The sequence below is a fragment of the Cebus imitator genome, unplaced genomic scaffold, assembly GCF_001604975.1.
Source record: "Cebus imitator isolate Cc_AM_T3 unplaced genomic scaffold, Cebus_imitator-1.0 Scaffold45, whole genome shotgun sequence".
NCBI classification, from domain to species: domain Eukaryota; kingdom Metazoa; phylum Chordata; class Mammalia; order Primates; family Cebidae; genus Cebus; species Cebus imitator.
In genome coordinates, this window is record NW_016107360.1 from 6,647,142 (window position 1) to 6,661,785 (window position 14,644).

Below are 14,644 nucleotides of genomic sequence, written 5' to 3' on the forward strand. Positions count from 1 at the left end.
TTACCACACAATCTGGGTAGATTTTGATAGTTTCTTTGGATTTAGAAATAATGGCTAGGTAATTAATTTTTTAAAGGTGTGTGTGTGTGTGTGTGTGTGTGTGCGCGCGCGCACACACACACACCTGTATATTATGGTATATGGGGCTCTATTACTAGGATGAAGATTGAACATATAAGAATTTTTTATTGACAAGCAATAGAAATAGACAGAACATATAAGAATTATTGACAAGCAAGAACATATAAGAATTTTTTATTGACAACCATAGAAAAATACTATTCAGTGATCTATTTAGGTTTTGACAGGTATAGGTTTGTGAGGTGTTACTCTAAGCTCCCACTGAAGGAAACAGAAGGAGCTTTAACCAGCATTCCACATGGTCCTAGAGACTGACAGTCCATAGCCCAAGGCCTGCTGGATGAGGACAGACTGAAACACAAGGAGAGAGGGAAATAACAACTCCTATGGCTCCTTATAAACCATAGAAAAAAGTTGCTACCAGGATATGCTACAATTTCACTGGTGCTTCTTTAATGCTCCTTGGAACTAGATATGTCTTCTCTGGTCTCACTTGACACTTTCTCTCAAAACTCAATCTGCTTGGCCCTTCCCCAAATCATATAGTAGCTCTTAAGCCACTGGAAGGACTGAAGCCAGCCTAAGAATTCCAAGTAGGAATTTTATGTTCCCTACAAATAAGAAATATAAGGTAACAAGATGTTCATGATCCTGTGGCAGCCAGAAAGAAGGCTTGTCATTCACTGGGGGTGCAACTAACTTTTATTCTTTGAATAGACATGTCTGATCAGGCTGCGATAGTCTAAGGGAAGGGATTACCTACACTTTATTTCTGCATTCTCCAGGAAGAAAAAGGCAGATAGCCAGGAAAAGTGGTGAGCAGAAAACCTGTTTTTTGCATTTTAAAAAACATATTTCTAAATCTGGTAGAAGTCCATCACTTAATTGTGTTCATTACATACAGATGATCCTTGACTTATGATGGGGTCACATCCCAATAAACGCATCGTAAATTAAAACAATCATAAGTCAAAAATTTGTTTAATACACCTAAGCTACTAAACATCTAAGTTTAGCCCAGCCTACCTTAAACGTGTTCAGAACACTCACATCAGCCTACAGATGGCAGCACAGAGCACTGTGGAATACCGGTTGTGTATCCTGGTGATCATGGAGCTGACTGGGTGTCTCGAGTGAGTATCCTACCATATATTGCTAGCCTAGTAAAAAATCAAAATTTAAAAAATCGAAGTACAGTTTCTACCAAATGCACCTCATTTTTGTGCCATCATAAAGTTGAAAAATCATTAAGTTGAACCATCATGGTCGGGACCATCTGTATTGAACATGACAAATCTCCTCCACTTTCACTCAACTAAGGTTACTCCCAGTCTTTGCTAACTTGGCACACAGTCTCTTAAACAAGTCTCTAAACTTCCCTTTTTAAAGATTCATCAAAAACCAAACCTCATGCTATTATGGAAGCAGTATCAATTTAAAAGTTTCTAATCAAACAGTTGTCAATATTATTAATTCCTGTCCAAAATAACAATTCCTGTTCAAAGAGGAATTTCTCCAATATATCAAATCCAAACTGTAGAGTCAAACTAGGACAAACTAAAGGAATCTTTGCCATTTTACAAACTTTCTGGAGGAAGAAAAGCTATAGATAGAGTACTGTGGAAGATACACACTTCAAAGAAAATGACTGAAAGTTCAGGTGAAAGATGAGAGATTTTAGTTCAGTGGTATTTCTCAGAGGAGGGATGACTTATACCTGAAGATGCTATGAAAAGGAATTTTAAAAACACCACTAAATGCATCCAAGGCAGAGATCCCACAATAAAGTTGGATGAACCAAAGAAAATGAGCCAGAAGATAGAGAAGAACCACACAAATATAAACATCTAAAAGGATAAAAGTCATAAACTGGGTCAGTTTAGTTCTGACATGGAACACAAGGGTGCAAGAGTGACTAGTTACATGATCCAAGAGTATCAAGTGTTTTTCTAAACCCCATGGATCTCTCTTCCTAAATTCTGAACACCTAATTTGTAATTTTAATTTATCTCTTAAGATACAGCCATGAATTTCCACCCCCACCCCGCACCCCTGCCACAACCAGGTTAATGTTTTATTCTAGACACTCAGACTCTCTTCTCTGTCACCATCCAAGTGATGGCTGACTTTGTTGAATCTAGCAGCACAGAGGACACATCACATGCTCCCTGTCCCTTTATAAGGGCCTCCCATATAACCACCTAACCAAATAGGCATCTAATATAAACAATGCACAACTTAGCCTAACACACATTACCTCAGGTGTTTGACAATTAGACTATGAACAAAAATCACAAATTTCATTCAAACCCAGATGAAATGTTTTTGTCTTTCCTATTTCTACAATTTCCAACATAAAAACTTAGCCTTAAAAAACAAAAACAACCTAATAGGTTTTGTTCTGGTTGTTGATTTTAAGTAAACATGAGATGGAAGTCTAGAATACGTTTTTATCTCCTATGTAAGAATGTTCATGTTTCTATTTCCTGTCTTTGGACACTTCCCAAGTACTTCTCAGATCTTTGCAATGCTTCAAAGTTTAGCTGATTTCCTAAATTTACATCCCTAAGAGCTGTGGCTTTGAAAGTAATACAGAATTCACTATAAAAACTTCCCCATATTTACTTTAGGTTTGAGCAAGCAGACCCCTGGATTGTAATACGAATATCTTAAACTTGTCTGATCAATTCAGAATAATCTATTTGTCATAAACACTGGAAGAATTCATGTTTAAAAATAAAGCAATGCTCAGAACTTCAAGGGTGGAAACTGATGAGCTGTGTCATTCAAAGGCCCTTCTTGGCCTGCCAGCTTTACCACAGTAGATGAAAAGAGGTTTTCAACTTAAAATGTGTAGCCCCAGAAAATATTAGAAAGGAGGCTAAGGTGATAAGTTAGATAATTCCTAGAGCATTTTTATAGACTTTACATAATGGAAAGGTTCTATTATAGCCACATCCTTCTTCCTTAAGCTGAAAACTTCTTACAGACTTTCACTGTTTAGGTTTTTGTATGTCTGACACTTGGAATGATGGCTCTTTAATGAAGACTACTAGAAACATGGCTGAAACATTTTAATTGTTCATGTTTATGTACATTTTAACAACCCTACATTTGACTGAATTATAAAGACATTTTTATTTCTGCACATGTACTGTCCTCTCATGTTCCTTCAATAAGAAAATCCACATGTATCCTCCTCCAGAGTAAAGCTTCAGGTAATATATTTTTAGATGACAGGATTTTCCTGCTGATGAACTTAAGAGGGAACCAGGAAATAAACTATTGGGGTTAAAGAAATGAGAAATTTTCTAAGATGGTCATGTGCAAAAATTCCACATTTGAATAAAAATGGGGAATATACAAGAGGGCACAGTTGACTGTACTGCTGGAAACCACTGCCCTTTCCAATACCCCCAAAACACAGGCTCTCAAACAGTACATTGGCAACTCTGTATTACAGATGTCGCTTCTGCTTTCCCTTGTCATGATTAGGGGACATGGTAGATGACAACTATTCCTTGAGTGACGCATGTAAATATCTTTCTGCACATATCATCACCTATGTAACAAAGTTTATATTTCATTGTCAACAGGAACAACCATGTTACGAAGAGGTGGACTCAGCTCCACTGTCCATTAACAAATGCTTCTAGAATGAACAATGGAATTTTAGAACTTGAAGGAACTTATAAATTGTCTAGTCCAACCATTCACCTTAGCCAAGGTGAAACTGCTGAAATAAGAAACAAGGTCCTTAATCTCAGTACAGGATATTTTTAATATTGCAGGCACATTGCTCATCAATTGAAGAGATGAAGTTTTCCTCTCTGCCATTTATTTTCATTTCTAAACACCACTCCAGCATCTTACCTCATTTTACTCAGTCTCTTAGCTTGGGGACTTTTCTGGTAAGATTATGTCAATTAAATCCATAGTGAACACTTTGCTATCCATCCCATCCTTTTTGGAGGTTCTTTTGAATGTGACCTTCATGCTATAAACCATTCAGTTATTTCCATTTCCTCTCACTGTCCTCTCATCCCCCTACTGCCCTCTGCCTATGGCTGTTCCCCAGACTCTTATCTTCTACTCAGCTCTTCAATCTGCAGCTTCTCTGGAACTGGCTCCCTTAACTTTAGCGCTGACCTCTTTGAGCTTCAGACACTTGTCTCCAGATGTTTCCTGCATATTTTTACGTTCTTGTCTCCTCAAACGCAACATAGCCCCCCAAATCACCTCTCTTACTGCATAAGTTACTCAGCTTCCAAAGAGCACCATTGTGCCTCCAGTCACCCAAGTTCAGACTTCAGTTATCTCACCCCTCCTCCTTGACCCATTCATAAAGATTTTTAAAAAATCAATTTCCTTGTGTTCCTTTTTGAATTCATCTTTCTTTTGGTTCCCATAAAAACCACCATAAACTAGATTTTTATCAGCATCTAATCAGTCTCCCTATCTTCAACTTCTTTCTTAAACATCTCCATCATGTTAATCTGTTGTTCAAGAAAAACTTTCATTTTTCTTAACCAGGACCTTCTTCTCTAACTTGGTGGGTCTACTCAGACTTTTCCATTGTACTTTCTCATCCCTATGTTTGCCCACAACAAATTACACAGCTAGAATACACATCCTCCTAATCATCATCTCTAAATCCTGACCACTTTCAGTGGTGGTTCAAGTCCAGTGTCTGCAGTGAAGCTTTCTGTTATGGTCCTTGAATTTACGATGTTATTTATTCATCACCTTTCTTGGTGCACAATTTCCAACTACTTTATATATTAGCTTTCAGAATATATCTGTCTTATCTTCTTGGTATGGCTATAGGAACAAAAGTATACATGTCTTTATCACGTTTGAAACTATTCCAATAAGTCTATTACATTATTTACTATATATTTTTTAATGAGGCATAGTAGTTAGAAGAATATCGTGATAAAAAATTCTGAGTTCTGATTTTTGCTTTGTTCTTTCTTCCTGAGTGACCTTAGGCAAGTTACTCAAACTCTATAAGCTTTCATATCTATAAAACAGACATAATACCACTTACTTCATAGTGCTGTTATACAGCTTAGCAGAATGTTTATGTTTGCATGCGTACACACAAACATACAATGTTTACCATAGTTTTTGGCCCATAGTGAACACTTTTTAAACAGATGGCTATTATAATTCTGCACACCATAGGCACTCCTTTTTGGTCAATGTTTTAAACTGCAAAGGTCTAAATATGTTTTCATCATATGCTGTCAAGATTCCATTTCATGTGTTTTATACCACTGATTATCACTTGATATGGTTAGGCTTTGTGTCCCCACCCAAACCTCATCTTATATTGTAATCACCAGGTGTTTAGGGAGAGACTTGAGGGGAGATGTTTGAATTATGGGGCAGTTTCCCCCATGTTGTTCTCAGGATAGTAAGTTCTCACAAGATCTGATGGTTTTATAAGTGTGTGACATTTCCTCCTACACACCCTCGCTCGCTCTCTCTCCTGCTGCCATGCAAGATGTACCTGCTTCCCCTTCCACCAAGATCATAAGTTTCCTGAGGCCTCCCCTGCCATGTGGAACTGTGAGTCAACTAAACCTCTTTCCTTTATAAATTACCCAGTCTCAAGTAGTTCTTTAAAGCAGTGTGAAAACGAATGAATACACCTATTTGTAAAAAACTACTTTTCTGAGCTACATTTCAGAAAAGTAGGAAAGATACTTTCAATCTTCAAGCTATACTCTGTTGACAAGACCTGGTGTATAAAACTCTGTACAGACCAATTTCATCCATACACATAACCCAATCAAGCACGATTTTCAGCAATTATCATTTTAATAATGGAGTTAGAGCAGAACTAAACAATTTTTTGGGAAGGCTAGTAAAGTTTCCAAATAGTCAAGTTGCCGGGTACTGGTGTGGTGACATAGGATTGCTAGAGCCCGTCAAAAACTGAAACTCAGGCCAAGCACGGTAGCTCACGCCTGTAATCCCAGCACTTTGGGAGGCTGAGGCGGGTGGATCACAAGGACAGGTGTTCGAGACCAGCCTTGCCAAGATGGTGAAACCCCTATTTCTACTAAAAATACAAAAATTAGCCAGGCATGGTGGTGGGCACCTGTAATCCCAGCTACTTGGGAGGCTAAGGCAGGAGAATTGCTTGAGCCTAGGAGGTGGAGGTTGCAGTGAGCCAAGATTGCACAATTACACTCCAGGCTGGGCGACAAAGCAAGACTCCATTTAAAAAAAAAAAAAAAAAAAAAAAAACTAAAACTCAAGAATTAGTGACCACAGCCAGCTTTTCCTAAGAGGAAACCCATGAACTTTCCTTCAACCAACAAGGCTATAACAAAGTCTAATCAATGGCTTAAAAAAAAAAAAAAAAGAAAATGTTGCAATGTGGTACATTAAAAACCAGCGACTCGGCCTTTTTTTGGCTGAAGTAATTCTTTTTTTCCCCTAATGAAAGAATCTTTTCTCCTTTGTGCAGCAGGTCACAACCTTTCCTAGGTTGACTCATACTGTATTTAAAAAATCAGATACTACACCTCCACTTCCACAAACGTTGCAGGAACTTTCCTCCAGAAATATCTATGATACTGCAAAGGGAGGCTGTATCTGCATACAGAAAGTTCAAGCCATTGTCTCCCTCTGCCTTGCCTCATACCTTTCACAATGATGAGCAGCCACAGGGAGAATCCCTCTCTAACACCACCACTCAAACAGCTTCCCCTCTAGGGCCCCAGCTTCATTATTTTTGTACCCCTAGGCAGGAAAATTGCATGGTCTTACCGCAGATGTTAGACGAGCAAGAATTTCATCACTGCTTTCTTCGGAGTCTTCAATTTTCTGATGAGACCTTTGAAAAAAGAACAAATTATGTTTCATCTTTGGTTGCTCAAATTTATCTACCAAGTTAGGAGGAATAAAGGGCAAATGATGACATTGTTATTACACTAGCGAAAGTACTCATGCAAATAACGAAGACTGTATCAGTAACGCCATAGGAACATAATCCTCTTGCAGGCCAATGTTCTTACAAAATCAATTAGCAAGAACCTCTTTACAGTGCACCAATTGAATCCTGAGGATAGGGTATTACTCACCCCATGATATAGCAGAATAACCCTGACATGACAGTTTTACATATAGGGGCTTGCACAGAGAGTAGATACTAATAAAAGGTTGTTAAGGCTGAAATTCCCTCTAAATCTAAATGAAATCCAGGTTTTGAAAATATGAAATGTGGATTTTCCACTACAATTGAGTTTTAGCCAAAACAAACTCACTATGAAATGGCGTATTATAGGCCTAATACCACTATGTGAATTATGAGGAATACAAAACACAGAAGTTTTGCATTTATTTGTACATGCTTTCTCAAGAGACTACTAAGAAGCTAAGAATATTATGCATGTGTTGAATAAGAAGATAAGAATATTATGCATGTGTTAAATAATAAGATGTATAACAATGTAAGATCAGTTTGATTGTTTAGGGAAAATAATCTTCTTAATTCATGTAAAAGCTTTCACCAAATGTATATTCTAACATACAAAATTATCTACTTCTTAAGAACATTTTTCCTAGTTTGGTCAAAGAGAAAAAACTGACCAATGCCAAGTGAATATATACAATTGTGTCCAAGATCTATTTCCACAAGCAATCCCTTTCAATATATGCTGTAGACATGCGGGATTGGAGGTAACTGCCCTGTGGAGCAGCGTTATCAGCATCACAGTCCAGCGATTGATTTCAATCTCAGTAACTGCGGTGTGTCAGTTGGAACGCCAGCCTAATGGGGAGGGGAGCTTCTCCCAGCTCACAGGACAGCCAAGAAGCAGCTCTTTAAGAAGGGAAAAGTCAGTTGGATCAATTCTGGCATTGCCTTCTTGTTTCTGTAAATGTTATTAAACCCTTTTCCAGAAAGAAAGTCCCATACTTCAAATCACAGCAATGTACTACAAACGACTGCCTTAATGAAAATTGCAAGATACAGATATGAAGCGGTGCTAAGGTTGTCAAATAACTTAAGTGCTCATGCAGCGAAGTGTTTGAGACTCTTGCTGACAATCTTCCCAATAAAAACTGTGAGAACTGAGCATTATAACTTGGGATTGTTTTTTAAAAAAGGTGACCTGGATGAGTATTTCAAACAAGCTTTATTATTAAGATTTTCTATTCACAAGGCTTCTGTAGTTACACTGAAAAGAGATTAGAAACACTTTATAATCTCAACCAGTAAACCAGATTTATATGATTAAGCAGAGGCGACTGGACAGGAAATTAAGAACCAAAGGCACTGGAGACAAGAGAACCAAACCAGGGCGTCTGTAGTGGCACATGGGCTGGTCATGTCTTTTCCTGTTTCTCAGACCCCAACAGATACTGGAAGTATTAGTTAATAGGCATGAGGTATTTTGCGCTAGCACAGATTATCTCATGAATCTGTTTTCAACAAGCTGCTGAAAGTAACTCAAAATTCCAAGAGAAGCTCTTGTGTACGAGACTGATAATGGCTATTTCATGACTAATGGTTGAGTTGCAGCTATTTTAGTGACAAATAATTTACTCCCTGTTCAGAAGCAAAACTGTCTTTGATTGATCTTCCAGCACAAAACATACTTACGTAAAAACATTTCTTAAGGAAATATGTGTAAGAAGGACAGAGTGATGATCTCCCAAGAGCTGTACCACAGCCCATATCCCATTGTCATCCCCTCAATCACCAAGATTTATGCCCAGAACTCCCAAGTGTCTCTCTAGATTTTGGCTCTCCCCTGAACTTGCCATGTTTTTCCATCTGCCTTCAAAGTGGCTATATATGGCAATTCCAGGAACTTTATTTTCACCCGCATGGGGACCTTACAGGCTAACTCAACCTGAAACTTAATTCCTCTCTCACCTCCTGCCCTCCGCTCTCCCCTTAGAATCACGGTCTCTGATCACCCTAAAGCCATCCCTTACCTCCTCACTCCCAGCCTTTGGGCAGTCACCAAATCTTCTCACTTCCCTTCCTTCCCTACCAAGCCTCTCTGATAGTCTGTGCTCTCAACTTCGCCGGAACAAATTATTTTAACCACGTTCTAACAAGCTTGTCTCTGACTTCTCTTCTCGTACCCAGAGGGCTACAGACACCAGGATCACCTTTCTAAAACCCAGATCTGGTCCTGCTCTTCCCCAGACTCCAAACCTTCAGGAATTTTCCTCACTGCCCACTGAGAGCTCTAGAATTTGGAAATGTTCTTCCTTTCCTGCTAACATACCCCATGCCCCGCTGCACCAGCAGGCATCTGTACCTCACCTGGTGTAAAGGAAGGTCATGAGGGCAAGACTGGTGGTAACAGGCAATCGTGGAACAGGCTGAAAAGGGGGAAAGAAGAAAGAAGGCAACACTCGGTCACTCTCCTTTCTCCCTTACCACTACACTCACTTTTTACCTTAAACCCCCTCCTTAGCTCTAGGCCAAAATGCACAAAAATACCAGGCTCTCTTTCTCCAGCAAATGTATCTTTTACAAAATTTAAATACATTCCATTTTTAGGTATGTAAACACTCTTCAGTGCAACCCAGGAAAAACAAAGTTCTCACTTGTGTGATCAAAATAAATAACAAAACGGATGCAGCAGAGGAAAATCAAGTATAATACCTGCATGTTTTCCATTATTACTAAAGGGGGCTGTGCTGCTCAGTCAATGAGACAGAGAGAGAGAGAGAGAGAGAGAGAGAGAGAGAGAGAGAAGCTGTGGGTCTAGTTTCTCAGTGATTAGAGAAAGAAAATAAAGAAACTCTTACTGGAATCAGCAGGTAATGACAGTGACAAGTGACATAAGACAGAAAGAGAAGAGAAATAGAGTGACCCCTGGAAGGAAGATCCATCCCTGAGGGTTTATGCCAACAGATGTTCTCCTTTAGGAATCCCCCGGGTTACCTTTTAAGGTCTCTGCTTACCAACACTCCAAGCCAGACCTGGTAATTCTCCAGGGGAGAGTGCTGAGTCCTGGTGCTCTAGCCAGATGTCTCTATAAGTTTGAGGGGTCTGCCATATTTAAGGGTGTCATTGTGAGGATTCGGAGATGACAAAAACCAATGGTCCTCCACTCACATCCCTCTAATCATCAAAACCGGATGCATTATCATTATGCCCACTTCCACCCAAAAGGAAAATAACAAAAGCCCTGTCCTTCCTATAGTCTTCCTCACCTTAATTGATGGCAACTCCATCCTTCCAGTTGGAATTCATCCTTGAACCCCTTTCTCTCATACTCTGCCTTGTATCCACCATGAAATCTTATTGGCTCTTCCTTCAGGACATCTCTCTCACCTGACCACATCTCACCACCTCCATCACTACCACTATGGGCCCAGCCACAACATCTCTCACCTGGACCCAGGAGCCAGCATAGTCTTGCTAAGATGTAAGTTAGTTCACGTCCCTCTACTCAAAATCCTTGAATGACTTCCCATCTCACTTAGCATATAGCCAAGATCTTTTTGGATTTAAAAATATGTAATTAACGAAGATGATATGTATTCAAGATGTACAACATGATTACTTGTGAATACACTGTGATGATTAGCACTATCAAATTAATACACCCATCACCACTCATGCTGTACATTAGACCTCTAGCACTTGCTCAGTTTATAAATGAAACTTTGTATGCTTTGATCAACATCTCCCTATTTCCCCTACCCATGATGTGTATATTCTGGACAAGTCTGTTTTTCTTAACAAAGCAAATTCCTATGAAAAAAGAAGAAGTGGGATAGTGGAAGAATAAGAATTAGATTTTTCTTGAGATCTCTGATATCATCAACACCAACACTTGTTTACCTTCTCAGGAGAAGATAATTTTTCACAGCATCCAACTACTAGTTATGCTTGCAGAAAAAATGTGCTAAACAGGGATAAATTGTGAATGTAAAAGGTTTCATTGGCCGGGCGCGGTGGCTCAAGCCTGTAATCCCAGCACTGTGGGAGGCCGAGGCGGGTGGATCACGAGGTCAAGAGATCGAGACCATCCTGGTCAACATGGTGAAACCCCGTCTCTACTAAAAATACAAAAAATTAGCTGGGCATGGTGGCGCATGCCTGTAATCCCAGCTACTCAGGAGGCTGAGGCAGGAGAATTGCCTGAACCCAGGAGGCAGAGGTTGCGGTGAGCCGAGATCGCGCCATTGCACTCCAGCCTGGGTAACAAGAGCGAAACTCCGTCTCAAAAAAAAAAAAAAAAGGTTTCATTAAGAGTCCAGAGTGTATGGTTATAGATTAATCTAAGATGAATAAAATTAGATATTACTGATACTGTTTTTTGTATTTGATTTTGAGGACTTGAGTATTAATGTTTAATATTTAATTAGATGGTTCAATTTCAAATGCTAATATAATCGGGCCTAGATCTCCAATTTTTGCTAAAATTCCTGTACTACTCTTAAATATAGATGTACTCTGATAAAGATAAGCAATCTGTTCCCACACCTGGAAGAAGCCTTGTCTATAAACAATGGAAATTTTGAAGGACTCAGTGTTTCCTTGGGAGAGGAGGTAATGAGTAATCACAAAGACTAGGACTAGCTGATTTCATAACACTTTTTACAAAAACAGTTTAAAGTAATAAGTGGAAATGTTCACTTACAATGCCAATACAAATCTTATGCCAAGTTCCGTCACAAAAACTTTTTGAGAAATACTAAAAAAAAAAAAAAGTTTGTTGACCCACATGGTATTTCCTCCTCTCCAAGTGTCATGAGGATGTAATTAGGAAAAGTTAAGTTAGGAGTACAAAGGGTAGGCTTGGGACATCAGAATAGCAGACTCAAGCCAGAGAGTGCAAATCCATCACCACTTCAGAAACTAAGGAGGCCAGGGGATGTCTCATGTTGCTAACAGACAACAGGTAGAAAGGAAAAACCAGGCAGGATAAGCTCTCCAGCCAGAGAGTGCAAATCCATCACCACTTCAGAAACTAAGGAGGCCAAGGGATGTCTCATGTTGCTAACAGACGTCAGGTAGAAAGGAAAAACCAGGCAGGATAAGGAGAACAAAGGAGGTAGAGGTGAGGGGTTGGTGGAGGTGCTATTTTGTGTAGGGTGGTAAGAGGAAACAGGTATCTGAATTTTGGGAACCATCACCATGACATATATTAAGTACATGACTGGGTGAGGGCACATCCAAAGTGAGAGTAGAAAAATAAGAGAAGTCCAAGACTGACCTCTACTGTGTTCAGAGGTCGCTGCTTCAAATTATAGGTTTCATTATTTAGGAACAGCCAGTCTGAATAATCTGAGGCCAACAGATCAGGAGATAACTGGCACTAAAAAGACAGTTTTTAACTCACAGTTCCCAGGAGAAGGGGGCATGACATATCAGGAGCGGCCACACAGGAAGGCACCAGTGTCAGTCAGGAGGCAGAGGACGTAGGGGAAAATGTGGGAAAGAACCTTTCCTGTGGTTTCCCCAGAACAGAACAGGTGAGGCCTGCCTGAGGATGGACTGTTTGATTAACTTCAGCAGGACCAAAGGCATAGGGACTGCCCCTAGTTGTTTGGTACCTGGAGCTGGGGTGATCAGGGCAGATGAAAAGTAGCCCAGAAGGTGAAAGCCCGATAAAAAAAAAAAGTGGTTAGGTTATGAGCTATGGAATGGTTGGCTTACTTATGAAAGGTGTGCTCCTAGCTAAGCTAGCAGGTAAGTTCTTTACTATCTCTAGGAATGGCTATTCCGGGGATGGGCGGTCTCTCCAGGGTCAGCAAGGCCGCAGATGTCAAAGCAATGAAACACAGTTAGTATAATCAGGAAAAGGAAGAATTAGCAAAGGAGCCTTAAAAGCAGCAGCTAGCAAGACAGAAGAACCAAGAGATGTTATCCCAAGGGCCAGCTGGAAAAACTGCTTCTAGGAGGACATGATCAATTGTGCCAAATGCTGCTGACATGTCAAGTAAGATGAGGACTGAAAAATTAACCACTGCATTTGGCAACATGGAAGACTTTTCTAATCTTGACAAGGTTGACTTCAGTGGAGTAGTGCTGTTGAAAGCCTGAATGGAGTGGATTCAGAAAAGAATAGAAGAGGTAGAGAAAACAACCACAAACACATCTTTTGAAGAGTTTTGCTGTAAAAGGGAACAGAGACATTGTGCAGCAGCTAGAGGGAGACAAAGGGAAATATCAACACAGGCCTAAGAGAACAACCCAGTAGAGAGGAATAAGCTGATGAGGCAGGGAAAAAATGAGAATTCAGAAATGAGATCCTCGAGTAGGGGTGCAGAGATGGGATCAGTGCACAATGTGAGAGGAACCGACCTTAAATAAGAATGCATCCATTTTTATCAGGAGCAAAGAGAGAGTCCACCAATATAGACGCAGGCAGATTGACAGATTTGGTAAATAAAACATGAGGAAGATGGTTTTTAAAATGTTCCTTTCAATGAAATAAAATGCAATGAAAACGAGGTTAGAGAGGAGCAATTGTGATAGAGTTTTCTAGGAGACTGAATTTGTCAAGAAATGAACAGGACCACCCAGCAGCGCTGAAGACCCACTCAAGATTAAAAGCCATGAATATAAAATAAGACTGATCATCCTCAGACTCCTTAATGAACCACGTCTTCCATCTACCTTTAAAATCTGACAGAACAAGATGCTAGACGACCATGGTCAGTGATGGCAGAAAAGAGAGAAAATATTTATCCTGTGATTTTCTATGTATATAACTATATTGTCTGCAAACAGAGATGGCTTTCTGTTTTCCTCCAAATATGTGCCTTTTATTTTTTTTTCTTGACTTTTTGCACTGGCTGGAATGGAAGAGATGTTACTAAGAGAAGATATACTAGCCTTGCTCTCAGTCTTAGTAGGAAAGGATTTAGTCTCTCACCATTAAGTATGATGCAAGCTATGGGTTTTATACAAAGTCTTATCAGATTGAGGAAGTTCTCTTATATTTCTAATTTTATGAGAATTTTTCTCATGAACGGGTATTAAATTTTCTCAAATTCTTTCTCTGCATCTATAAAATTTATCATATAATTTTTCTATTTTTAGTCTGTGAATATGGTGAATTACACTGAATGATTTTTGAGTGTTGAGCCATCCTTGTGTTCCTGGGGTAAACTCCCCTTTTTCATAATGTGTTTATAATTTTTATATGTGAGGAAGATCGTGTCTATACTAATGAGTCATACTGATCTGCTGTTTTCTTTCTCTGAAATTTGTCATGACAGTGCTGGCCTCATAAAATGAATGTGAAACAGTCACTCCTCTTCAATTTTCTGGAAGAGACTGTATAGAAATGATATGATTTGTCTATGGCCATACAACCCTGAAAGTGCCCGATCTTGGCCCACATCAGAAGCTAAGCAGGATTGGGCCTGGTTAGTACTTGGATGGGAGAAATGACATAACTTATTTTTTAAATGTTTGTTTAAATCTGCCAGTAAACCCATATAAGCCCACAGTTTCCTTGTTTGAAGGGTATCAACTACAAATTGAATTACTTTAGTATACATAATTCTATTCAGATTCTTCTTGAAGGACCATAGGTAGTTAATGTCTTTCAAATAATTTGTC

At 39.3% G+C, this 14,644-nt stretch overlaps 1 protein-coding gene across 2 annotated transcripts in view; it reads right to left on the reverse strand.

The window, feature by feature from the left end:
* The window catches only part of RAPGEF5 (Rap guanine nucleotide exchange factor 5), a 249,618-nt gene that overhangs the window by 174,271 nt on the left and 60,703 nt on the right, over nucleotides 1-14,644 (reverse strand). For both annotated transcript variants that reach the window (XM_017526967.2, XM_017526966.2), the window contains exon 6: nucleotides 6,865-6,931. In XM_017526967.2, coding sequence (XP_017382456.1) covers nucleotides 6,865-6,931 — 67 coding nt within the window. The remainder of the gene's footprint in view (nucleotides 1-6,864; nucleotides 6,932-14,644) is intronic.